This window comes from Macaca thibetana, chromosome 1 (genome assembly GCF_024542745.1).
Source record: "Macaca thibetana thibetana isolate TM-01 chromosome 1, ASM2454274v1, whole genome shotgun sequence".
NCBI lineage: Eukaryota > Metazoa > Chordata > Mammalia > Primates > Cercopithecidae > Macaca > Macaca thibetana.
This window is the reverse complement of record NC_065578.1, coordinates 192,091,870-192,119,555: the sequence shown is the minus strand read 5'-3', so window position 1 is coordinate 192,119,555 and position 27,686 is coordinate 192,091,870. Positions and strand designations below refer to the sequence as shown.

At 37.5% G+C, this 27,686-nt stretch overlaps 1 protein-coding gene across 3 annotated transcripts; it reads left to right on the top strand.

Moving 5' to 3' along the window:
• Positions 1 to 24,105, top strand: FMO3 (flavin containing dimethylaniline monoxygenase 3). Of its 3 annotated transcripts, XM_050783978.1 has the most exons (10): positions 14 to 80; positions 1,546 to 1,675; positions 1,778 to 1,915; positions 9,778 to 9,966; positions 13,524 to 13,686; positions 13,928 to 14,070; positions 16,976 to 17,175; positions 20,302 to 20,657; positions 22,496 to 22,568; positions 23,388 to 24,105. In XM_050783978.1, the coding sequence occupies exons 3-10, from the start codon at positions 1,784 to 1,786 to the stop codon at positions 23,728 to 23,730; spliced, it is 1,599 nt and encodes a 532-aa protein (XP_050639935.1). In that variant the 5' UTR covers positions 14 to 80; positions 1,546 to 1,675; positions 1,778 to 1,783; the 3' UTR covers positions 23,731 to 24,105. The 3 variants fall into 3 exon arrangements, with proteins under 3 accessions (XP_050639926.1, XP_050639935.1, XP_050639945.1); XM_050783969.1 differs by lacking the exon at positions 1,546 to 1,675 and having other exon boundaries at positions 1 to 80; XM_050783988.1 differs by lacking the exons at positions 14 to 80; positions 1,546 to 1,675 and adding an exon at positions 8,534 to 8,575 and having other exon boundaries at positions 1,828 to 1,915.
• The last annotated feature ends 3,581 nt before the right edge of the window (positions 24,106 to 27,686 follow it).

Genomic DNA, 27,686 nt, shown 5'->3' with positions numbered 1-27,686 from the left:
CTTTCAAACTGCCCAGACGTTGGACAGGACATAGACATACAGAAGAAGAGAAGAAAAGAACAGGTAGAAAAATTAAAAAGGTAGGAGACCAAGGTGGGTGGATCACCTGAGGTCAGGAGTTTGAGACCAGCCTGGCCAATATGGTGAAACCCAATCTCTACTAAAAATACAAAAATTAGCCAGGCGTAGTGGTGCATGCCTGTAATCCCAGCTACTTGGGAGGCTGAGGCAGGAGAATCACTTGAACCGGGAGGCGGAGGTTGCAGTGAGCTAAGACTGTGCCATTGCACTCCAACCTGGACAAGAGCGAAACTTCGTTTCAAAAAAAAATGAAATGAAAAGAAAAGAAAAGAGAAAAGAAAAAAAAGGGTGATATGGTAAAGGGTTGAGGGTGGGATGGGTAAACGAAGAAGGAGCATGCTGTAGTTTTATACCAAATATGGCTAGAATGAGAATGATATAATTCAGGCAGTTTGTTTCTAGAAATTATGGATCATTATTTTTATCATCCAAGTCTATTTCCCTGCATAGCTATGTGATTTTGTCTAAAAAGAAAAAAAAATAGTGAAAGAAGTAGTGGTAGAGCCTAAAGACAGTGTCAGGAACAGAAGAAAAAAAAAAGTTAGGAAATGTAATTTTCTTAGAGGAGAATGAAGGTTGAAGATAGTGGGAAAAAATTGTTTTTAGGTAAGAACATGACTTTTATTTCCCCCCCTCCTCCTCCCTGGGAGAAGGTCTCACTCTGTCGCCTAGGCTAGAGTGCAGTGCCACAACCATAGCTCACTGCAGCCTCAAACTCTTGGGCTCAAGCGGTATCCCTGCTCAACAGGAATATACAGTCCCAGAGTAGCTGGGACTATAGGTATGCACCATTTACTTGTCTTTTTAATTGAGAAGGTGAAGAACATTGTTGGTGGGGAGAAGGGGTGACTACCTGGCACACTGAAATACAGACATCTTCAGACTTTGTTCCTCATTATCTGTATCAAAGTAGAAAGAGGATACAGATTGTGTGTGTGTGTGTGTGTGTGTTTATGTGTGTGTACATATACATATATGTTTCTTCATTCCCAAATACAGGCATATGTATGTGGGTGGGTAGGTGGATATGTCTACATGTGTTTTAGTTGTGAATCTTCTTTTATTTCTTCTGCTTACTCTTTTCGGTAGACAGTAAATTACAAAGTCCAAAAGCAAAAAAGACAAATATGTATGCTGGGTCATCAGTCTCTTACTTTTGGAGAGCTGATGACTAAAAACAAAGTGTTTATTTATTTTTTTTTTCAGAAGAAAATTTTCTCTTTAGAAATTAGAGAGAAATGAAAATGTAGTTAGATCACTGAAAGGAATTTGTTTTCTAGAGACAAGGTCTTACTGTGTCGCCCAGGCTGGAGTGCAGTGGTACAATCACGGCTCACTGCAGCCTGGAACTCCTGAACTCTCCTGCCTCAGCCTCCTGAGTAGCTGGGAGTACAGGCGCGCACCACCACATCCAGCTGATTTTTTGTTTTGTTTTGTTTTGTTTTGTTTTGTTTTGTTTTGTAGAGACAGGGTCTCACTCTGTTACCCAGACTGGTCTCAAACTCCTGGGCTCAAGTGATCCTCCCACCTCAGCCTCCCGAAGTGCTGGGATTACAGGCATGAGCTACCATACTCAGCCAGTGTTTCTTAAGAAGTAAGTTTTTATTAAGCCAAAGAGTAAAATCAAAACAGATAAATAAGTGAATAAATTTTCAGCAATGTTGTTACTGGAAATGTTCTCTGGGCCTTTGCACAGGTGACCATGGGGAAGAAAGTGGCCATCATTGGAGCTGGCGTGAGTGGCTTGGCCTCCATCAGGAGCTGTCTGGAAGAGGGGCTGGAGCCCACCTGCTTTGAGAAGAGCAATGACATTGGGGGCCTGTGGAAATTTTCAGTGAGTAGCATGTTGTTGTAATAGACGGGGAAATAGGTTGGGAAGTGTATAAGAACATGCTCTGTGCACACAGGTTTCTAAACCTGCTACCATGGCAGTTATCATATCTGTTAGAATTGGAATCCACTAAGTACAGTGTCATCCACTAAGTACAGTGGATCCACAATGGAATCCACTAAGTACAGTACAAGTTGGAAAATAACCTCCTTGCAAGTCAGAAGTAAATTAGACAATGGCTTTGAAATTCTCCATTACAGAATTCTCCCTTGATAGATCATTAATAAGAGCCAATTGGACATAAAATTCATGGTAAATATTAGTTAGGTTTATGTAGTTATAATTAAGTTATTTGCTCGTTTAAAACACAATAACTTTTCACATCTTTCTTTTTTTTCTTTTTTTTACAGATTTAGGGGGTACAAGTGCAGTTTTATTACATGGATATAATGTGTAGTAGTTAAGTCTGGGCTTTTTGTGTAGCCATCACCCAAATAATGTACATAGTACCTATTAAGTAATTTCTCATACCTCAACCCCTTCCCACTCTCCTACCCTTTCAAGTTTCCAATGTCTATTATTCCCATACTCTATGTCAATGTGTATACATTATGTAGCTCCCAATCATAAGTGAGAGGACATGTGGTATCTGACTTTCTGTTTCTGAGTTATTTCACTTAAGATAATGGCCTCCAGTTCCATCCATGTTGCTGCAGAAGACATAATTCACTCTGTATTATTGCTGGATAATATTCCATGGTGTGTGCATATATACATACGTATATATGTATATGTAACTGTGTGTATGTATACATGTATGTATGAATATACCGCATTTTCTTTATTCAATCATCCTTGTTGGACAAGGTTGATTCTATTTCTTTGCTACTGTGAATGGTGCTGTGATAAACATATGGGTGCAGGAATCTTTTATATAACGACTTCTTTTCCTTTGGGTAGATATCTAGTAGGGGCATTGTTGGATCAAATGGTAAATCTATTTTTAATTCTTTGAGAAATCTCCATACTGTTTTCTATAGTTTACATTCTGACCAACAGTGTTTCTTTTTCTCCACATACTCACCAATATCTGTTATTTTTTTACTCTCTCTTTTTTTTTTTTTTTTTTTTTTTGAGTTGGAGTCTCAATCTGTCTCCCAGGCTGGAGTGCAGTGGCACCATCTCAACCTCCACCTCCTGGGTTCAAACAATTCTCCTACCTCAGCCTCCCGAGTAGCTGGGATTACAGGCACCCGCCACCACACCCAGCTAATTTTTGTATTTTTAATAGAGACAGAGTTTCACCATGTTGGTCAGGCTGGTCTCAAACTCCTGACCTCAGGTAATCCTCTGGCCTCGGACTCCCAAAGTGCCGGGATTACAGGCATAAGCCACTGTGCCTGGCCTTTTTGACTTTTTAATAACAGCCATTCTCACTGGTGTAAGATAGTATTTTGCTGTGGTGTAAGATAGTATTTTACTTTTAATTTGCATTTTCTCTGTAATTCATAATGTTAAGCATTTTCTCACATGTTTATTGGCCATTGGTATGTCTTTTTTTGAAAAATGCTTATTTATCTCCTTTTCCCACTTTTTAATGGTGTTATCTGTGCTTCTTTAAAAATTGAGTTGCTTGAGTTCCTTATAAATTATGGATATTTGTCCTTTGTTAGATGCATAGTTCGCAAATATTTTCTCCCATTCTGAAGGTAGTCTGTTCACTCTGTTAACTATTTCTTTTTATGTGAAAAATATTTTTAGATTGTCTATTTTTGTTTTCATTACATTTGCTTTTGAGGCCTTCGTCATAAATTCTTAGTCATAGCCTAGGTGAAAGAGTTTTACTTGTTTTTTTCTGGAATTTTTGTAGTTTCAGGTCTTACATTTAAGTCTTTAATCTATGTTGAGTTAATTTTTGTATATGGTAAGAGACAGTGGTTCACTTTTGTTCTGCATATGGCAATTCATTTTCCAAACACAATTTACTGAATAGGGTGTCCTTTCCCCAGTGAATGCTGTTGTCAACTTTACTGAAGATCAGTTGGCTATAGGGATGAGGCTTTCTTTCTTAGTTATCTATTCTGTTCCACTGATCTATGTGTCTATTTTTATACCAGTACCATGCTATTTGAATTACTATAGCCTTGTACTGTAATTTGAAGTCAGGTAATATGATGCCTCCAGCTTCATTCTTTTTGCTTAGAATTGCTTAGGTTATTTGGCTTTTTTTTTTTTTTTTTTTTTTTTTTTGGTTCCGTATGAATTTTTAGAATTGTTCTAATTCTGTAAAAATAACATTGATATTTTGTTAGGAATTGCATTAAGTCTTTTGGGCATATGGTTATTTTAATGATATTGGCCCTTCCAATCCATGAGCAGGAGATGTTTTACCATTTGTTTGTGTCAGCTACAATTTCTTTTATTCATGTTTTGTGGTTTTCCCCATAGAGATCTTTCACCTCTGGTTAAATGGGTTCCTAGATAATTTTTTATTGTTGTTGGCTTTTCCCATTCATTTGGTGAGGTTACCAAAGTGAGTCGGACCATGGATTTTAAAGTTTCAGGTGCTGACTTTGGTCTTGTGAAACTACATAATTGAGAATTGCTTTGAAGTTCTTCAATGCCCCTTTGTCCCATGCATTTATAATAAGGGTTCTACAGCAGACATCATTAAATCACTTCATGTGTTGCCAAACAGCAGCAGGAATGGGGCTTCCCTATGTTCTCCACTCAAGCAGTACAGTCTTCCAGCCTTATTGCCTAAGTCCTATTTTTCTTGTCCTGATAAACCCATTAGTATATATGCAAATTTAGGAAGATCAATAACCCTTTTAAACCACTATTTCCTCCTCAAATGCAAAATCAGTATTATATCATTTACCTCAATGAAGAAGTTGTATTTAATGAAACAGTGTCTATAACGGCTCTTTAAATATTATAAAGACATGAGATATCATTCTTATTAATATAGATACTTTGCAAACTGCAAAAAACTCTTGAAACTACCCAGCATCTTATACAATGTTGTGGAGCCTACTATATGTTATTGGAATGTGTTGACAGGGCTACAGATTAACACACTGGTGATTCTTAGGGCTTTTTGGTTGTTGTTATTTTCGTTTCTTTGTGATCAAACTTAGGGCTATTTTATCAAGCATGTTCTATATGATACATGACTTTTTCTATTTAATTAAATATTTATAATAATCCTATAAGCTAGGTATATTTTTTTCCTTTTACAAATGAATTTGAGGCTTAAAAAGAAAAGAAAAAAAAATCATACAGCTGATAATGTTGGAGAAAAGATCCCAATTCAAGGTTGCCTTTCTCTCCATCCTATTCTTGACTCCTTTGTAAATTGCTGAATTGCTGGTTGCCATTTCATCAAGTGGTCTGTTGAGCTGACCATGTCTTTTTTTTTTTTTTTTTTTTTTTTGAAACGGAGTTTGTTGCCCAGGCTGGAGTGCAATGGCATAATCTCAGCTCACTAAAACCTCTGCCTCCTGGGATCAAGGGATTCTCCTGCCTCAGCCTCCCAAGTAGTTACATGTGTGCACCACCACACCCACTAATTTTTGTATTTTTAGTAGAGATGGGATTTCGCCATGTTGGCCAGGATGGTCTCGAACTCCCGACCTCAGGTGATCCATCCACCTCAGCCTCCCAAAGCGCTGGAATTACAGGCATGAGCCACCGTGTCTGGCCTGCCATATTTTAGACACAGTGATCTTAACCAAAGCCTTATACTCAAACTTACTTTGCAAGATGTTGCTGAAGATAGAACACACTGCTGATATGGCTATTGAGAGGAACACAACTAAAGACAGCTAATTTGCCTTTCTTGCTGCTCGAGGAAGACTTTAAAATTTGAAGCTGGCATCATACATTGATAAAACTGAACTGCAACATGTGCTACCCTTCAAGAAAAAGAAAGGATAGCCCAGAGGGTAGAGCCTCAGGCCCTGAGGGCAGAGGCTTGAGCCACAGCCTTCAAGCCTAATGGAATTTGTCCTGCTGGATTTCAAATTGTTTGGGATTAGTGATTCTTTTCTTTCCTCCTTTTTCCTCCCTGGCTAAATGGGAATGTCTATAAGTGTTACCCATGCTTGTCCCACCATTGTATTTTGGAAGAAGATAACTTGTTTTCTAGTTTCACAGATTCACAGATAGAAATTTTACCTCATCGTGGTCCATACCCAGAGTCTCATTTATACCTGATTTGGATAATTTATATGATGATGAGATTTGGGACTTTTTTTTTCTTTTTTTTATACTTTAAGTTCTAGGGTACATGTGCATATTGTGCAGGTTTGTTACATATGTATACTTGTGCCATGTTGCTGTGCTGTACCCATCAACTCGTCAGCACCCATCAGCTCGTCATTTACATCAGGTATAACTCCCAATGCAATCCCTCCCCACTCCCCGCTCCCCATGATAGGCCCCGGTGTGTGATGTTCCCCTTCCCGAGTCCAGGTGATCTCATTGTTCAGTTCCCACCTATGAGTGAGAACATGCAGTGTTTGGTTTTCTGTTCTTGCAATAGTTTGCTGAGAATGATGGTTTCCAGCTGCATCTATGTCCCTACAAAGGACACAAACTCATCCTTTTTTATGGTTGCATAGTATTCCATGGTGTATATGTGCCATTTTCTTAATCCAGTCTGTCACTGATGGACATTTGGGTTGATTCCAAGTCTTTGCTATTGTGAATAGTGCCGCAATAAACATACGTGTGCATGTGTCTTTATAGCAGCATGATTTATAATCCTTTGGGTATAGATTTGGGACTTTTGAATTGAAAATATATAAATGAGAGTTGAAAGTTGATTTCATGCTGCTATGGGTTGAGACTTAGAGGATGTTGGATTGGATTAATGTATTTTACAGATGGGATAGATGTGAATCCTTGGGAACCAGAGGATGTCCTGTAATAGGCTGAATGATTGAACAATGCCCCTCCTCAAAGATATCGCATCCAAATTCCTGGAACTGTAAATGTTATCTTACTTACCTTAAAAGAGAAAAGGATATTTGCAAATATAATTAAGTTAAAAATATTAAGATGGACAGATTTTTCTGTATTATGTGGGTGAGCCCCAAATGCTATAAAAAATGCATCCTTAAAAGAGAGAGGCAGAGGGAGATTTAACACAAAGAGAAGAGAGAAGGTGATGTGATGACCTCAACAGAAAGAGAGAAATTTGAAGATGCTATGCTGTATCTTTGAAGATGGCCACAGCGGCCATGAGTGAAGGCATACAAGTGGGCTCTTGCCACTGAAAAAAAAAAAAGAAATACCAGCATCCACCAGAAGCCAGAAGAGGCAAGGAATGGATTCTCTCCTGGAGCCTCTTGAAACGAACCTGGCATTGTCACACCTTGTTTTCAGCCCACTTATAGTGATTCCCGACTACTGACTTCTAGAACTGTGAATCAATTGCTATTATTTTAAGCCATTAAGTTTGCAGTAATTTATTACAGCAGCCGTAAGAAACAAATACCTTTGGTTTTTCAGTGTTTCCTATTTTACTACTGTGAGGGGGCGTATGGATTGCAAACGATGGAGTAAACAGCAGTGTTTCTCAGATCACTAGAAGTGTGCAGCAATAGGCTGAGTATTCACATTAGAGATTGTTTTAAAATTGTGTTAATTTTGTATTTGCCTTACCTTTGGTTTCTAACATCATCATTTTACGTTATCATTTTTTAAATTTCAGAGAAATCCAAACATTGGTTAAAACTTAACTAACACTAAGGGTGCATATAGTTGAAACTTTTGGAGCTGTTTACTATAGCACTTTCCTATGCCCTTCTAGTTCTGACTTCTAACCCTGATCTAGAACCACAATGATATATTTCTCTCACCTTCTTTGGTCACAGAAGGAGGACATTTCACCCAGATCTGTGGCCTAATCACAGGCCACATTTCTGATTAGGCCACGGATCTGGGTAAAATGTCCTCTTTTCTCAGGAGCTCCCCAAACAATAAATCAGCAAATTATATGAAATTTTGCATGTTTTATGAATAGAGGCTTTCATCTGGGCATACCACCCTTTTTTAACTTCTGATTTTTTTCTAGACTATATATCAATTTTTTCCTTTAATGTTTCTTCTCTCTTTATGCTTATTATCATCTCTTTAAACTTACCCAACTCACAGAAAGCTACAAATTCTTTCACTTCCCCATCCCACTTGCCTATAGCAGGGTCAACAAACCATGTGAGCAGCAGAAAACTCATGCCCTATTTCAAGAACACACTGCTTTCTGAAGTGAACATGGCAACTAATCTGCCAATTAATTACTTGTCAATAATGAAACTGCAGCCACATTGGCTTTTGATGTGATTGTAATATTCCAATATTATACTAAAATTTCATGTTCTGGGGGCCCTGACAACTTTGAGTTAGATAAGCTCTAATTAGAAATTTCTAGTGCTCAGTACTTTCCACTATGAAATAGCAACTACGCATAGTGATCTACAATCTGATCTTTCATCATGAAACTTGAGATGTGAATACCTTGGTGCTTCAACAGAGCTAAACCAAGGCTCCACCTCTTCCAAATCATGCTCCTACCAGTACTTTTTTTTAACTTAATGCCTTTTATTCATTCAACAGCTTGCTTTGCAGAGCTCACAGCTGTAACAGATGTGTCCTATGGTAAGCTCTTCCACAGTAACTGTAGCTTGTTGGTCATGAGCTTCTATTTGTTGAACTCTACATTGTGACTGCAAACTTGGCTGCACCTTAGGATTACCTGAAGAGCTTTTAAAACTTTTTGTCAATTAAATTGAATTCTCTGAGAGTGGGACCTAATGCTCAGTGTTTTTTTAAAGCTCCCAGTTTGTTTCAGTGTGTGGCTAAAAAACCACAACACAATGTCCTAACCTTCTCATTGCTGATCATTCTTCCTTCAATGTCCTTTTTCTTTATTCACCATCTCTTAAGGCTTTATTAGCATGGTTCTATAGTTCCTTAGAGTTAAAGCAAATTCAGATATTTTTACATCATTGAAAGCTAAAACTTTGTTACTTACATAAGTACTCAAAAGGCATGTGATGCCCATAAATTCTGTGTTAGATTCAAAATAGTTAACCTTATTTTATAAATTGTAGAAATTCTAAGGTTAATTTTTTAAAAATTAAGTCTTAAAATGCTTACGTTTACAAATCTGATCAATAGTTGCAACCTCCTGTTACTGTTTGCTTTTATAAATTGACCATCAGATGCTCGTGCTCATGAGTTGACACACCGAAATTACACAAAGTGGAATTTTAAAAAATCTCTGTCACCATATTAAACAGTTCAAGGGAATGAAAGGATTCTAGTTGCATAGGCCTAAAGGACATAATGAAATTTAAAATTTGTTTCCCTTAGAAAAGTTAATTTAATAAGTTTCCATGACTAGCATCAATTGTTGAAGTGAAGTTAATCTATGTGTGTCTTACTGAATTTACTGTGAATAAAGGATGACTCAAATAAGTATACAGTTGGCCACCTGTTTTTGCAAGTTCTATATCCACAGATTCAACCAACTGTTGATAAAAAAAAAATCCAAAAAAAACTAATAAAAAATAAAAATAAAAATAAAAAATACACTACAACTATTCATTTAGCATTTACATTGCATTAGGTATTATAAGTAACCTAGAGATGATTCAAAGTTTATGTATATAGGTTATATGAAAATACTATATCATTTTATATAGGGGACTTGAGCAATCGCAGATTTTGGTAACCACAGAGGTCCTGGAACCCTCCACAGATACCAAGGGATGACTATAATTACTTGGAACTAGCCCTGACCATGATCAGTATACTCATTTACCAATTCTCTTCCATTTGAAACTATACATTCACAGGACCATACAGAGGAGGGCAGGGCTAGCATTTACAAATCAGTCTTTACCAACTCTTCCAAAGAGATGATGTGTTTCCCAGACTTCCCATATCCTGATGACTTCCCCAACTTTATGCACAACAGCAAGATCCAGGAATATCTCACTGCATTCGCCAAAGAAAAGAGCCTCCTGAAGTACATACAATTTAAGGTAAGATGTTATCAACAATTTAGCTCTTATCATAACGCTGAAGAAGTCTATGTCTGCTACTGGATTCTCACTTGTTCCTTTCAGTATCCCTTACTAATTTGTCAACGTTTTTAACAGTGTGGCCTCTCTAACTCTAGGTTTAGAGAATTATCTTCTTCTCAAGGATACATGGAAAATTCACAAAATTTGACCACCTATAGTTCTTAGACCACATCACTACTAATTTAGAAATCAATACCAAAGAAATAAATGTAAAATACCTGTGCATTTGGAAATTAAAAACTCTTTTTTTCTAAACAACATATAGGTCAAAGAAGAAATTTCAATGGGAATTTAAAAATATCTATAACTGAATGTTAATTTAGTCTATGTATCAATACTTGTGGGAAACAGGAAGCTATATTTTCATGAAAATTATAAATGTAAATGCTAAATGCTTATATTAGAAAATAAAAAAGTTTAAAAACAAGGTAAGAAAGTTTAAGAAATTAGTAAAAGAAAGGCAGAATAAACTCAAAGAACATAGAATGAAGGGGATATAAAAAGAAATTTATGAAATATAAAATGAAGCATATGTACACAATTGAAAGTTAATTATTTGAAAAGACTAAGAAAATAAAGAACAGTGGCCAAGTGCAATGGCCCATGCTTATAGTCCCAGCACTTTGGGAGGACAAGGCAGGCAGATCGCTTGAGTCCAGGAGTTGGAAACTAGCCTGGATGACATGGAGAAACCTCATCTCTACAAAAAATCCAAAAATTAGCTAGATGTGGTGGCGCATGCCTGTGGTCCCAGCTACTCAGGAGGCTGAGGTGGGAGGATTGCTTGAGCTCAGGAGGTAGAGGTTGCAGTGAGCTGAGATCACGCCACTGCATTCCAGCCTGGGTGACAAGAGTGAGACCCTGTCTCAAAAAATAAATAAACAATAGATAAGTAGCTGGCAGTTTAAGGAAAAAAAATCAAAGGCACAAATAAATAATATTGAGAAGGAAAGGGTAGACAAAATGGATACAGATGAAATAAAAAATATAACGAGAATACTATAAAAGTGTTTGCCAAGTAATATTTTAAGTGAGTTAAATTTTCTCAATTTTTTAACAAAAACTTTTCAAAACTCACTCAATAATAAGTAGAAAGCCTGAATTGTCATTTGGTGATGTATAGTTCTTTTGACCTAGAAATTAAAAATCTTCCCATAAAGAAAATAAGCAGTTCCATGGGTGAGTACTTCCAAATTTGCAGTGAACAAATTACTTCAAAGGTTTATAAACTTTCAGAGATTTGAAAATGAGATATGATTTCCAAAGTTATTTTATGACATTATTACCTTTACATCAAAGGCAGACCAGATCATATGAAATAGGAAAATTACAGGTCAATCTCCTTCATGAAAGTCAATGCAAAAATCCTTCAAAAATCAATTTAACAGCTATTTGTGCTTGAAAGGAAAAAAAAGAAAATCAAAAGAAAACTTTTGCCAAACTTAGAGCAGAATTGTCTTGAACCAGCAAAATATACACAAATATTATCTTAATCTTTATCTTAATTTATCTTAAATCTGCACTGTTCAATATAGTAGCCACTAGCCACAAAACTGAGATGTGGAATAAGTATAAAATATACACTAACTTTCTAAGTCTTATTATTAAAAAGGAAAGTAAAATACCTCATTAATAAATTGTAATTACATTTTGAAATGCTAACATATCAGACAGATTTAAATTATACATTTTTTTCACTTTCTAATGTGACTATTAGAATTTTTTTTTTTTTTTTTTGAGACGGAGTTTTGTTCTTGCTACCCAGGCTGGAATGCAGTGGTGCGATCTCGGCTCACCGCAACCTCCGCCTCCCAGGTTCAAATGATTCTCCTGCCTCAACCTCCCAAGTAGCTGAGAATACAGGCATGCGCCATCATGCCCGACTAATTTTGTATTTTTAGTAGAGATGGGGTTTCTCCATGTTGTTAGGCTGTTCTTGAACTCCCCATCTCAGGTGATCTACCCGCCTTGGCCTGCCAAAGTGCTGGGATTATAGGTGTGAGCCACCGTGATCGGTTTTAGAAATTTTTAAATTGCATATGTTGCTCATACTATATTGGTACTGGTCGGTGCTGTGCTAAAGCATGAAAAATTAGAAGCATTCACTGTAAAATTTCAGAACAAGGTAAGAATTCCTAATTACTATTTTCAATAGTAATTACTTCTTTTCAATAGTCTTAAGAAATTTAAGAAACAGTGCGAGTTGATGGTATTGCAGTTTTACAACCATCTAATAAATTAGCATTTAATACTGAGAGATTTCATCTTAAACTTAGAGGATTGCTTTGTTTTAAAGAAGATCTTTGCAAGGAGAAGCAATGGAAATCATTCAGAAAATGCAGGAGATAAAAATCCTACCCAAGAAAATGGATCTTGGATCTTTGCATTCACTTGATTTGTCAGAATATTATTCTGTGCTAAAAAATAAAAAGGATTAAATGTTAAAAAAAAAAAAACAGTGCAGTAAGTAAAGACAAATAAATGAATGACAACTCAAAAGAAAGTAAAACACAGTTACTGAAGATAATGTGATTGTCTATGTATTCTAAAAGAATAGATGAATTACTAGAATTCATAGCAATACAAAAAAAGTTAGGCAAGATGGTGGTATATAAGATCAATATATAAAAATAGATTGCATTTCTGTAAACCAGCAGCAAACAGAAACCCATACAAAAAAATGTTAACATATGCAATAGCGTAACTAATTAAGTAAATAATCCCAGAGTTATTCTAAACAAATGATGTATTAGGTCTTATGGGTCCATAAGTTCTCATTATATTTCATAACTAACAAAAGTGTTACATATGTGTTTGTGTGTGCATTCTTCTATATGTATGAAATAGTATATAATAAACTTTTTAAGAACAATTAATACCAAATAGAGATTCTTTTTCCAATATAATCAGAAGAATTGAAAGATTTTTTTAAAACAGGGAGCACACCAACAGGCAGCCATTTAACTGTGAACAAATATTTATTGATAATCTAGTCAAAGCTACTCAGTTATAGTCCAAGTGACATCAGCATCACCCAGGAGCGTGTTAGAAATTTGAATTTAATAGTTTTAATTTTAATTTAACAAATTTAATAATTTTTTGGATCACATTTTCATATGTTCTGGTTCAGTACGTCTATCTTTGAGCTATCTTTGATGTACTGAACCAGAACATATGGGAATGTGATCCAGAACATTATTGGCCATCAGATTTTCTAGTACACGTGACGTATACCTCTTGTAAATTGTAATTGAAGTCACTGCCATATCTCCAAGGGGTGTCACTCTTGTACTGCAGAAAATACTGGTTATGCACAAGAAATCATGCAGGGACAAATAGATAGACAGATACCATTTAGTGTTTTGATTTATTCTGAGGGAATTTTAAATTTGTAATATGTATCTTAATAATTAGTTAAATATTTTTGCTAACCCACTTTCTCTTTTTTCATACTGTTTCTACCTAATCCATTTGCTAGCATAGAAAAGGGGGGTTTCTTTCTGTATTTCTCTTAGACATTTGTATCCAGTGTAAATAAACGTCCTGATTTTGCAACTACTGGCCAATGGGATGTTACCACTGAGAGGGATGGTAAAAGAGAATCGGCTGTCTTTGATGCTGTGATGGTTTGTTCTGGACATCATGTCTATCCCAACCTACCAAAAGAGTCCTTTCCAGGTAAGGCCACAATTTAAGCTGCTAGCCACGTACCCGACAAAAATGAGTATCTCGATAATGTCTTCTTTTTTCTAAAGGTACAAGCAGGTTAAATTAAAATATACTTCTGTTATATCTAATACACTTGGTGTGTTAAAATAGCGCATTACTGTGACTGCATCTATTCACAAGGTTGCTTCTGTTAAAGTCTTTGTTTAAATATATGACTCAAATTGTCATATATTTCTCGCTTTTCACTCAGGACTAAACCACTTTAAAGGCAAATGCTTCCACAGCAGGGACTACAAAGAACCAGGTGTATTCAAAGGAAAGCGTGTCCTGGTGGTTGGCCTGGGGAATTCGGGCTGTGATATTGCCACAGAACTCAGCCACACAGCAGAACAGGTACTACTCCCCGGGTACTCAGGCGACTCTCTTTACTGACAGAAGAGTTATTATCGTTGGAAAGGTGTGATAGGAAATGTTGGGGAGGAGGGAAGGGTATCTGATGTAAAGACTAAGTGGTATTTCACATAGCTGAGCTTCCCCAAGTAACAGCTGAGGTTTTAAATCACTTCATAGACAAAGGCAGAACATCAGCAAGGAGTAATACTGTCATTCAACAATCTCCTTCTTCAGGACATTTGGTGCCTAATGTCTCTGATCAATTTCTCTAAAACTAGCACAGATTTAGGGTTAAGGTTATGATTCTGAGACTCAGGCAAGTCCTTCAATCTCTCTGAGGCAGTTTTCTCAATGGTGAAACAGACAAAAATAGAACCTACTTCTGGGGCTTGTGATAAAGTTAAAGCTTTTGAACAGGATTTAAGCAATATAGAGTGGCTCATTTATTCATTCATTTATGCATGCATGCATACATTTATTTCATGACTACTTATTGAGAGCCTACTATGTGCCAGGCACTGGCTTGGGTGCTGAAGAGAGTGGTGAACATAACAGGCATGATCCCTGCTCTGGAATAAGAGCTGTCACTGGAATAAAGGATAAACAAGTGATTCAGGCACTAAATGCTATGATTCCAAAACTGGATGCTTCACAAAGGAGGTAGAACTGAGCCAGTCCTTGAACAATAAATATAAATCATGTGACTCAAGAGGCAACAGAGGCTGTTCTTAGAATTGGAAATGCCTTGAGCAGAGGCATGAAGACAAGAAAATGAGCGCTGTATATTTGACTATTGTAGGTTATAGTTTCATCTTGCTGTAATGGAGGTTGTTTTTGTTTTTGTTTTTGTTTTCTTTTTTTCTTTCTTTTTTGAGAAGGAAACTCACTCTGTCGCCCAGGCTGGAGTGCAGTGGCGCGATCTCAGCTCACTACAATCTCCACCTCCCCGGTTCACGCCATTCTCCTGCCTCAGCCTCCGGAGTAGCTGGGACTACAGGCACCCGCCACCACGTCTGGCTAATTTTTTGTATTTTTAGTAGAGACGGGCTTTCACCATGTTAGCCAGGATGGTCTCGATCTCCTGACCTTGTGATCTGCCTGCCTTGGCCTCCCAAAGTGCTGGGATGACAGGCGTGAGCCACCGCCCCCAGCCGAATGGAGGTTCTTAATGCTAACAATTTGTATGATGCATTATGGTACTCAAATACTTTCCTGTAAATGAGCTCCTTTGCTTTTGGGAAGAAGGTAGTTTTATTGCAGAAAGGATAACTGAGGACCAGAAATGTCAATTGTCTTCTTGAAAGTCATCGAGAAAATTAATGTTTGAGCCACTGAAGGGTTACAGAACTGAAAGCCAAAGCTTCTGAATCCAGGGAACAGTAGATATAGGATTGAGTTGCAGGAAAGAAAGATTGGAATCAGGTTATATCACATATTTTAAGGACTTGAATGACAGGATAAAATAATTAGATTTCTGCATAAATAAAGGTAAATCATTTTCAGCTTCTTGGGTTCAGGAAATTTATGATGAACTCATAGTTTTAAGAGATTTGTATTTGTATATGTGATTATTTGCGTATGTGTTAAATTAGAGGGAAGACCAATTTCAGAGGCTCTCTATTTAATTAATTGATCCTTTAGTCTTTTTTTTTTTTTTTTTCCCAGAGTCTCACTCTGTTGCCCAGGCTCGAGTGTAGTGGCACAATCTCGGCTCACTGCAGCCTCCATCTCCCAGGTTCAAGCAATCCTCCCGTCTCAGCCCGAGTAGCTGGGATTACAGGCACCTGCCACCACACCCCACACCCAGTTAATTTTTGTATTTTTAGTACAAATGGGGTTTCACTATGTTGGCCAGGCTGGTCTCGAACTCCTGACCTCAGATGATCTGCCCGCCTCGGCCCTCCCAAAGTGCTGGGATTATAGGCGTGAGCCACCATGCCCAGACTTCTTTAGTCTCTTCTTATTTGTCTAGTTCCTCTTATAACAAATGCCTTGAAGTGATATGGTATATAAAAATTGCTTTTAAAAAAGACAAAGAAAGCCTGAAAACTACACTATAAGGGATTAGCATAACAGAAGGGGAAGGAGAGGAAACTGACATTTACTGAGCACATACTATCTGCCAGGTAACATTAGCGGTGTGACATAGTTTATCACATCAAATTAACCCTTACACAAATTTGATGAGGCAAATTCGATTCTCTCCATTTTAGGAATGAGGGAACAAGATTAGAGAAGTTAAAGGAATTTTTTCAAATCACATCATTAATAAGTAGGAGAGTCAATGTTTGAGCGTGTGGCTTTCTGATTCCAAATTTCTCACCTTCTTTCCAGATAGTAGCAGGCATCTTATTTTTAAATGCCTATTTTGAGATCATAATTGCTTATTTGTAGACAGCAAGAGTTAGATAAGCACTAGGGAAAACATGACTAGAATTAAGTTATTAGTCACCTGTAGCAGGGATTGATTAAAATATGAAAATTTGCCTGCAGCACTATGACAGGGTGGCTGACCCTAAGATGCAGAGGTCAAGTTCAGAAGTTTATTTGGGAGCAGTCTCAGGATCAATACTTCTGCAGGAAGGGAAGAAAGCTTCTGTTTACTTTGAAGCTGGGATAGTCCTTGGGCATTGCCCCAATTTGAGGTGAGGGACTGGGCCTTTATATGCCTGCATTGACCAGTCACTAGATGGAGGAAACTCAGAAAGAATAGAAGATGTTGGGTGAGGCCCCTCTCTTCAGCCAAAACAACTGTCAAAGAGGACTGACAGATGACAGATGCCTTCTGACACCACTTTCTGTAGCTGGGGTAATAGATCCATTCCTCAAGAAGGATCTGGGGAGCTCATCAGAATCTCCACTACAAATGGTCACTAATTTCATGGTTGAAATGGTGTTTTTTAAGGTCGTGATCAGCTCCAGAAGTGGCTCCTGGGTGATGAGCCGCGTCTGGGACAATGGTTATCCCTGGGACATGGTGCTTATCACTCGATTTGGAACCTTCCTCAAGAACAATTTACCGACAGCCATCTCTGACTGGTTGTACATGAAGCAGATGAATGCAAGATTCAAGCATGAAAACTATGGCTTGATGCCTTTAAATGGGTAATGCAGAGTTAAACGTGATATGCCTGCTGGCCTTTAGTTCAGTGTCAACAACCCTTAATGTCCTGTAACTCCAAAACAAATAAAAATATTAGCAATCACATCTCATCTATCAGAAGATAAAGAACTGCAAAAATTAAGAGTGATTTCCTATTTTATAATCCTTGCTATATTTACACAGCTGGAAAATTATATAATGCCTCAAGAATTAGTCCCGGGAGTAATGATAATCAAAGTTAACCTCTTTTAAGCATTTTATACATGTCAGAGATTTAGCAAGACTCTGCTAAGGCTCTGGCATATATTATTTTGTTTTATCCTTACAACAACTATGAAGAGAGCTCTATTAGTATCTCCATTTTAGAGATGAGATAACTGAGTTTCAGTGTAGTTAATAACTTTACTAGGGTCCCACAGCTAGAAAGTAGAAGCAGCATTCAAAACAAACCCAAATCTGCTGATTCCAGAGCCTCTCACTCTTGGCCACTTGCTCTACTGCCTGTCATTTAATGGTAAAGTTAAGCACAGCAAGAGAACTTTTCCTGTCCTACCTTTCCCTTTCCATTTCATTACCCACTCCTTAATGGACCCCTCTCACTAAACACATACATGCCAATGCTTGCATCTTCAGTCTCCTTCCCATCTTCTCCTATAAGATCCTCCAAGCCAGCAACATAACAAGAAATGACTTTGACACGAGTTGAAAAACCCAAGTTATGAGCTGTTTACAACAAAGTGAATTCATTAATTTGACAAACATTTATTACACGTTTATTATATGCCAGGTCCTGTGTTTAGCCCTGAGGATATAGCAGTGAACAAAACAGGCAAAAATCCCTGTCCTCATGGAATCTCCATTCTAAGTGATGGGAAACAGACAACAAACAATAGCATAAGATATGGCGATGTGTGCTTTGGGGAAGAAAACAAAGCAGATAAAGGTAATGGCAAGTGCTGTCAGGACAATTTCCAACAGAGTCGTCAGAGTATGTCTCAGAGAGAAGGAGACTTTAAAGAAAACCTCTGAAGGAGTTGAGGGAATGAGTCATGAGGGTCTCTGGGGAAGGATATTCCAGACTGAGGACACAGCCAGGGCATTGTCTCTTCACAGGCGGAGCTGGCATGATCAACAAACAACAATGGGGCTTCTCTTCCTGGAGAAAAGAGAATGAGGGGAGAGCGCCAGGAGATAAAACCAGAGACGTAAAAATTGTTGGATGGCATGGGCCTTGTAGATCATTGTAAGGACTCTGGCTTTTATGCTGAAAGCAATGGGAAACCACAGCAGGCATCTGAGCAAATGAATGACAAGACCTAAGTTAGCATTGCAGAGATTGATCAGCTGCTGTGGTCATCATTCAATGTAAGGGCAGGGCAAGGAAGGAAACGAAATGACCAGTTAAAAAGCTACTCTCAAAAACCTGAATAAGAGGGGATGTTGGTCTGGACCAAAATTGTTAGCAGTGAGTGGTCAGAATAGGGCAGATTTCTGGATAGCTTGAAGGTAGACCCGAATAGGATTTCCTGTGGACTGGATAGTGGATGAGAGAGCAAGGAGGGGGTAAGAATGTCTTTCAAGACACTTGAAAAAGGACGACATTGACATCTACTAAAATGTGAAAAACTACAGGAGGAACAGAAGTTCAGTTTTAGACATATTAAAATTAGAATGCCTATTAGACATTCAGGTAGAAGAATGTTGACCAGCAGTGGGAAACACTGACTTTCAGGCTCAAACCAGAAGTTAAAACTTTGGAGTCATGTGAAAATTTTTCCTGAAGAAATGAAACTAGATGACATCTCTTGAATGTGTGTAAATGGAGGAGACTAAAGATCTGAGGCCTGAGTCCTGAGGTATGCCACTGTCAGAAATCAGGAAGAGGAGAAGAGGAGAAGAGGAGAAGACATCTGTGGGAGACAGAGAAAGAATAGCCAGGAAAGTAGGAAAGGAACTGAGAGAGAGTGATGACATGGAAACAAAATGAATACAGTGTTTCAAGAAAGAAAAAACCATCAACTGTGTTAAATGCTAAGTTGAGTAAAAGTGAAAGTGAGGGTGGACCACTGGATCTGAGAGCCTGATTCTGACGGCCTTGACAAGAGCCGTTTCAGTGTGGTGGTGGTGGAGGTGAAAACCTGATGGCCACAGGTTTAACATACATGGCAGGTAGTAAGTGCAAGTGAGTCAAGCCTTCTTCCAAGATTCCAACCAATCTCGTTGTCCAACTCAGTTTGTTCTCCAGTGGAATTTGCCTGTAGCACTCTCTCACAGCTCCCACAGCCATACAAGAACAACACTCTTTCCTTCAACTGTATTCACGTTCATTCCCAAGTTCAGATTTCTCTGCTCCCACTACAGATATTATTCAATAAAAAGTAGTCCAAAGCTCTTTCTTTTCAGATTTGCAGTCGCCAAAACCTCAAACTGGCACCCTCCCTCTGGCCTTATTTAAATTCCTGGGTGCTCCCTCCTTCACCTGACTGGTGCCTCTGTCTGCACAGGGCTCAAACTTCATCCCTCAAGAGCCCAGCTGCAGCTTTCACACCTTTGACTTTCCTCCTCCTATTTGATCTTCTCCACATTATGATGACCAACTTGGAGTATACGGAATTAAGAATAGCAGTTAACATTTTCAAGCTCTATGCACATGCTAGAGACTGTGCAAAACTCTTTATATAATTTAGGGAACTTCTGAGGTAGTACAAACATTACTGACATTCCAGATGAGAAATACGAGACACCAAGAATTTAAAAAACAATCTTATCAAAGTTCCCACTGAATAAGTAGCAAATTAAAAAAATGTAAACACTGAAGAACCCTCACTTCAGAGTTTTTCCTGAAACAGGCTTTAACAGGGAACTGGGCATAAGTCTTTATTCTGGGATTTGGAAAGAGCTCCATGGAAGAGAAGGATCACAGAAAATAGAGATGGGGCCAGCAAACGGCAACTTCTCTTACTTCCCAATGTTGCCTCCCATCAATTTTGTTCTTCAGCCATATTGGAGATACTCTATGGCTCAGAAAAAAAAAATTGGGCCACTTTTTGCTTATCCATTTATATATGGACCAATAAAACAAGAGGGAAACATTACACTTCTAATAATTATCTCTGTTTTCCATACAGAGTCCTGAGGAAAGAACCTGTATTTAATGATGAGCTCCCAGCTTGCATTCTGTGTGGCATTGTGTCCGTAAAGCCTAATGTGAAGAAATTCACAGAGACTTCGGCCATTTTTGAGGATGGGACCACATTTGAGGGCATTGACTGTGTAATCTTTGCAACAGGCTATAGTTATGCCTACACGTTCCTTGATGAGTCTATCATCAAAAACAGAAACAATGAGATCATTTTATTTAAAGGAGTCTTTCCTCCTCTACTTGAGAAGTCAACCATAGCAGTGATTGGCTTTGTCCAGTCCCTTGGGGCTGCCTTTCCCACAGTTGACCTCCAGTCCCGCTGGGCAGCACGAGTAATAAAGGGTAAGTCAATAAAAAGGCTCATGGATTGGGAAGATGAATGCCAGTGACAATAACTTTGTATATTTGTGAAAACAATAATCCTAGTTACAGGGTCCCCTTCAGTTTTGAAAATTTAGAATTCTATATTCTTTGGTGCTATATTCTGTAAGCAATTTAAAGTATACCAGTTTGGATTATTATATGCAATAGTACAAGATATTATTAGAGGAGGTATTTTGTGACTTATAACTTCTTACAGCTGATAATTACCCAAGATCATTCATTAGATTTGAGACCACCAAAGCTTGCATCCACTTAAGACTAAGTGAATGACAACTTTAAAAAATTATGATTGCAAAACTCAGTAGAGTTACATTGCTTGAAAAGTTCGTAAGAAAATATGTTTACAAGCCAATATCTAGCCAACTTCGAATGTCCACAGTCATGGAAAATATGATTGCTGGAAGGCAATGGCTTTTCTACTACCATTTCTTGCCTGACAAAATAAGGACAAACAGTGGATCAATAGAAGCAGGAAGTGCTAAGAACAAACAGTGGATCAATAGAGGCAGAAAGTGCTAAGTGTGGTAGATGATCAGTCTGTAATACATAAGAATGCTAAGTCCTTATATTTTACAAAGGAAACAACAAACTTGATTGGGGTCAGGCAAGAAAGGCAGGCAGCATCTCCCAGCAGCAGGTTGGAATATGGTTGTGGGAAGATGCAGATCATATGACCAGGTAGCCAGGAAGGTAAAGGCATGAAATTTCACTCAGCGTTCCACTTAGGGTTCAGACCCAGAGAGGCTGGCATTAAAGGAAGGGTGGGACCCTCACTCTGTCTGAGGACAAGAGTTGTAACTTGGGCTCTGAAGAAAGGAAACAAGGCAATTTATGGGGAAAATTGATGTACAAGGCACAGGCTGTCTTAAGGGAAACGAGAGACAAGGCGAACAACCTAGGTTTGGAAAACCAAAGTACCAAGACAAGAGGGGCTAGTTACAACAACCCAATGGCAATAGTTGGTGGGCTAAAAAGCAGTCTCTTTCTTTTCATTCTCTTCCCCTGAAAAGCATGACAAGTTCCAAGGCCTGGAACCAGGCCACATCTACAAAAGCTGTTCAAGTGACCCTCCCTGTAAGAAGTGTAGAAATGGGAAATTAAGCAAGCCATTATAGGTTTTGAGCAATCATATCTGGGCTGAGAGTTTTATTCTCTTTCAAGTTAATTCCAAGACTGCCAAAGAAATCATCCTAAATATGAAGAATTTCTGGACACAAAGCCTGTTTTGGTCTGGGTTTCAGGGAACTCTGCAAACCTATGTAAACCTGGATCCTGGGGCAGCCCCAAGCCAGGGCTAGTCTCCTGGGTCTCCCTTATGTCCTTTCTGACTTGTGGACAGTCCATATCCTCAGTCACATTCAAGAACTATTGGCTTTCCATAGAAAAACTTAGCCCTTCACCAAATTCTCTATCTTCTGGAAATTCCATTTTCTGGCAAAGCAAGATTAATGTCTATGAAGTTTTTTCTTCATAAATCTTGGAAAAGTGATGCCAATTCACCTCTGGCTATAATTTAAAATATAACATTCTTAAAATATGACTGAGAGATTAAAATATATCTATGAAATTGAGTTTAAACACCTTGTAACCAGTTTAAGAGCAAAGCTATTTAGGTAATGTTTTTTTAATTTTTATGAAAAATATGAGTTCTGAGAAGACTAGAACTGAATTTGATGTCTGTCTGAAAATGATCACCAGTTAATGTGATTCATAACTCATTATTAAAAAGGGAAAATTGTAGGCTGGTCCTATGCCAGACTCATTTAACTACCATCATGTCTTTCCTTCTTTTTCAGGAACTTGTACTTTGCCTTCTATGGAAGACATGATGAATGATATTAATGAGAAAATGGAGAGAAAGCGCAAATGGTAAGAGTACCTATTGTAATAGGAGTGTAGAATTTCCATAGAAAAGTGAGAATTTGTGAATGCTTGGAACTGTTTTAACCTTAAATGATCCTGAATGACGTCATTGAAATGACAGCTACAAGCTATATTCATCCATTCAACAAATATTAATTGAAGACCTACGTTGCTTCTGACATTGTATTAAGTTATTTTTAGTGCAAGGCACAGAGTGAATAATAGGATTGAGAATCTACATTACATAGTCAGTTTTAGCCCTCCATGCCTCCTGTAATATATCATAGAAAGAAGACCTAGAAAGGATTTGAAATTGGAAGAGTTTGGGAATACATGGATGTGGGCTTCCATTCTCTAGACCATAAATCCTCTAAGATGTAGACGATATTTCAAAGGTATACCTCTAATGAAAATGACTCAGAAAAGTGAGAATGAATCTGGAGAACTGGGCTTCATTTCTAGTTGTCACTAATTAGCTCAGTGGCCATGAACTATTATAGAAGCGTCACTTGAGCAAGAGACAATCTATCCATTTGTAAATAAGGATAAAAAATGTCTTTCTCAGCTACATTGCAGTGTTGGGGTATTTCCAAATGAAACCAATATGAAAGTTCTTTTAAAAACTACAAAGTACAGGATAAACAAATGATATTCTCCTTACACAAGAAATTGATGTTTTATGTCAGGGTAGTGTGGGAAGTTTTTTTAAAGAGAGAGAGAGATCGATGTTAATTCTCACTGATATAAAGTTGTGAGCCATTTTGTCTGTTCTGTTTCTACACAGAGTTTGGGTATCCACTGTGGTGTTTTCTCTCCCATCTCTAGGTATGGCAAAAGCGAGACCTTACAGACAGATTACATTGTTTATATGGATGAACTCTCCTCCTTCATTGGGGTAAAGCCCAACATCCCATGGCTGTTTCTCACAGATCCCAAATTGGCCATGGAAGTTTATTTTGGCCCTTGTAGTTCCTACCAGTTTAGGCTGGTGGGCCCAGGGAAGTGGCCAGGAGCCAGAAATGCCATCCTGACCCAGTGGGACCGGTCGTTGAAACCCTTGCAGACACGAGTTGTCGGGAGTCTTCAGAAGCCTCGCTTCTTTTTCCATTGGCTGAAGCTCTTTGCAATTCCTATTCTGTTAATTGCTGTTTTCCTTGTATTGACGTAATCACCATTTTCTCTAGGATTTCTGAAAGTTGCTGACAATACCCAGACAACGGCTTTGCTATTTAAAAATTAAAATTTTCACACCATCTACTTTTCTATTCAGCATCTTTTGCAGTACTCTGTAGACATTAGTCAGTAGCACAGTGTTATTTCTAGGCTTTGAAATAGCCACTTTAAGAATCATATCATAATCTTGAGAGAGTACTAATCATTTCTGTTTGGGTTCCACTAACACTTCAAAATCAGAACTATGTTCTTTATATTTAACTTAAATCATTTCCTGAAACATTTTGACATGATTCCTTTTTCCCTTTAAACAATGTTTGAAAGATGTATTTTAAATCTAAACAAAGAGCAAATTAAGCAGAATAATTATGATATTCTCAGGCTACTTCTATAAGCTATTTGCAGGGTCAAGGGGGGAGTTTGGCTATTATATTATTTTTCATTTGTTTGTTTTGTGCAACATAATCCAGGTAAGACCTCCTCTCCCCTGCCCAAGAAACATAGCATAAGGACCTAGTCTATACTGAAAGTTAACACAAAGTAATTTGTGTTATTTATATTCTCAACAAGGAAACAAACTTTTCAACTTCTAGCAGCAAAAGAATAACAACAATAATAATGAGTTTAGTACCAAATACACCTTTTTAGCTAAATCTTTTAAAAAATTAAATATTTAGCCAAAACTGTGATCAAAATCTAATGCTTATACAGACTTATAGTCTTATATAGTCTACCCCAATAGATTAAACTTCTGAGGTACCAGAATAAATCTAAAATTATATTTTATAACGTATTACATTTTATAATTAAAATTTTCATAATTATAATTTTTAAATTTTGACATCATAGGCAGATAAAACCATCTGTCAGAATCATCAGTCGTCAGAGGGCTCCACCAGTTATTATATTACGTATTTCTTACTAAACCTTCACTTCCAACTTAGATCAATGGAGGAAATATACGTGTGTATATATATATTCCTCTTAAAGGTCTGCCAGTCCCATTCCTGTGATAATCCATTAATTCATTAATCCATAAATGATGCTTCCATTTATTTAGGCAGAGTCCTCATAACCCAATCACCTCTTAAAGGCCTCTCCTTTCGACACTGCTACAATGGGGATTAGTTTTCAACATGAAATCTGGAGAGAAAAAAACATTCAAACCATTGCATCATACAAAAAAAGGATATTAAAAATTGGATTATAGCAACTTAATCTTCCATTTTTTGTACTGGCATTTATAACATGAAGTAAAAAAATTTTTATGGGCTGTGTTTAATTTTTAGTTACTTCATTCCATTTAGGGCACAAGTTTTCAAGAAAAGTTTTGCTTCATTTGGGAATATTTGGGAATATTTCACATCTGGTAAGAAGACCTTAAAAGCAGAATGTTACTTTGCTACCATAAACAATTAGGAAAAGGAAAATATTTAAAATTGTTTATAGCATTTATGATAAATCTGAGCTTCAAAGATAAAAACATAAAGAAAGTAACAATAGAAAAGAAGAAAGCATTAGATAAAAACGTGATCTTCTTCCTTTCTTCCATTTCTATATCCCCCATATATGTGTGTGTGTGTGTGTGTGAGTATATATATATTGCTATATACCATATTGAAAGGAAAGCAATATGAAGAGACATCTGCACTCCCATGGTTATTGCAGTACTATTCACAATGGCCAAGTTATGGAATCAACCTAAGTGTTCATCAATGGACAAATGCACACAGCACATTTTCTTTATCCACGTACAAAGAAATAACAAATGGTCGAGGTGACAGATATGCTAGTTACCCTGATTTGATCACTATTCATGATATACATGCATCAAAATATCACATGTACCCCATAAATTGTACAATTATTATGTGTCCATTCAAAATAATAAATGCAGTAAAAAGATATTATAGGTCAGTGGTTCTCAACACAACACAACTTAGTGCAATGCCCCCTTTTAATAGCTAGAATTTTGTAACACTTTATCTACAGTCCTGAAGTAAAATTAATACACAGATGTGTTAAATGTGTGTGTGTGTGTGTGTGTCACTGTAGCCCAATTGTAAAGTATAGAATCTTTTCAAGTTGTGCAACTGTAAGTACACATCCAAGAGGACTTTGTGTCCAATCATTTTGCAGGACTTCACAGAGCTTCTAATAACTAGAACTTCTCAATCATGCAACAACAAAAACTGACCCTGAAAATTCCAAAAATACCCTAAATCAAGTGAAGTACCCCTAATGAGAGTCATCATAAAATGAATGAAAAATCTAAGTCTCCGAGATTATGATCCAAGAACACTAATCTAAAAAGAGTTTGAACCCAAAGCCATATCTCTTGATATGTATTCTAGTAAATTTGTTTAGAATGTTGCAACTGCCTCCTAATTTAGAGTGGTTTTTAGGGTGACATTTAACCCTTTGGGTCTGTCCAAGGTCTGTTGACTTTTAGAGACACAGAAATCATGTAGCACGTAGTTCTACTCAATACAAAATAATGGACAATCTAACTTACTGACATTGATATATGATGCTAGCCCCATATAACCAGCCCTTTTTGTTGAAATCCAGAAGGGATTGAGAATGGACAAGAGGGTTCAGATTTATTTATTTAAATCATCTGCATAAGAATTTATAAAATTTCTAGATTTGCACATACCACTGCCTCCTTGATATCTTTTCTTGTATGTGCATAGGCATCTCACACATAAACTGCTACATTTACCTCTCAATTCTCCCCACCAACAACGTTCCCATGTGGATCCCAAACATGTTCTTTCCTCAATCTTACTTATTCTGGTAATGAGACTTCTAAATACGCCATTTCTCAAGCCACAAAACTAGGCATAATCCTCAATTTCTTTAGCTGCCTCCTATATTTGTTAGCCAGGGATGCCATAAGAAAGTATCACAGACTGGGTGGCTTAAACAATAAAAATTTATTTTCTCACAATTCCTGAGTCTAGAAATCCAAGATCAGAGTGTCAGCAATGTTGGTTTTTTCTGAGGCCTCTCTCATTCATTTGTGGATAAGTTCTCCCTGTGTCTTCACACAGTCTTCTTCTGTATGTGCCTGTGACTGAATCTCCTCTTCTCGTGAAGAAACCTATCATATTGGATTAGGGACCACCCTATGACCTCATTTTAACTTAATAGCCTTTTTAAGAATGCTCTCTTCAAATATAGTAACATTCTAAGGTACTAGGGGTTAGAACTTCAACATATAAATTTGAGGGTGACACAACTCAGTCCATAACACCTCACCATTCCCCTACCTACAGCATCAGCAAATGTTCTCACTTCTGTCTGCCTCCATAGCCTCCACTTGGGTCAAATCCACCATTAAATCTTACCCATTATTCTAAGAGCCTCCTACTTGATTCCATTCTTGCATCTTAACATTTCATTTTGTATGCAGCAGCAAGAGTAAACTTTTTCAAACACAAATAGGATCTTGTCATCCTTCTTGCTGTGTCATGTAAGGACATGCTTCCAATTCCTTGCATGCTGCTGGCTAATCTTAAGACATAGGAGGGAAGCACCCATAATGCAGGAACTCAGCTCTCTATTAACAGTTCTCTTGGGTTAAGATAATAGTATTTAACAAAAGAAGTTCTGTCCATGCTCTTATAATTCTGAGATGGTTCCTACACTGCTCAAGCCTTTTCCTATAGACATTTATACCTGCTGTATTTGAAACTTCTTTTCATAGGCTTGGTTACCAGATTTAAGTATGGATAAAGCCCTGAAATTAGAGAGCCTTCTAAGTTGGAAACATAAGTTGGTTAGGATAATTGCCCATCTCTGATTGCCAAAAGGATTAAGTTGTAATATCAGTCTCCGCATGGAAATGCATAGCCTCCTGTTTGTTGCGTAACTGTATAGTTATCCAACAAGTAGAAATTTCAATTCTCTCTGTGTTAAGTTTGTGACACATGTTTGTAGAAAGGC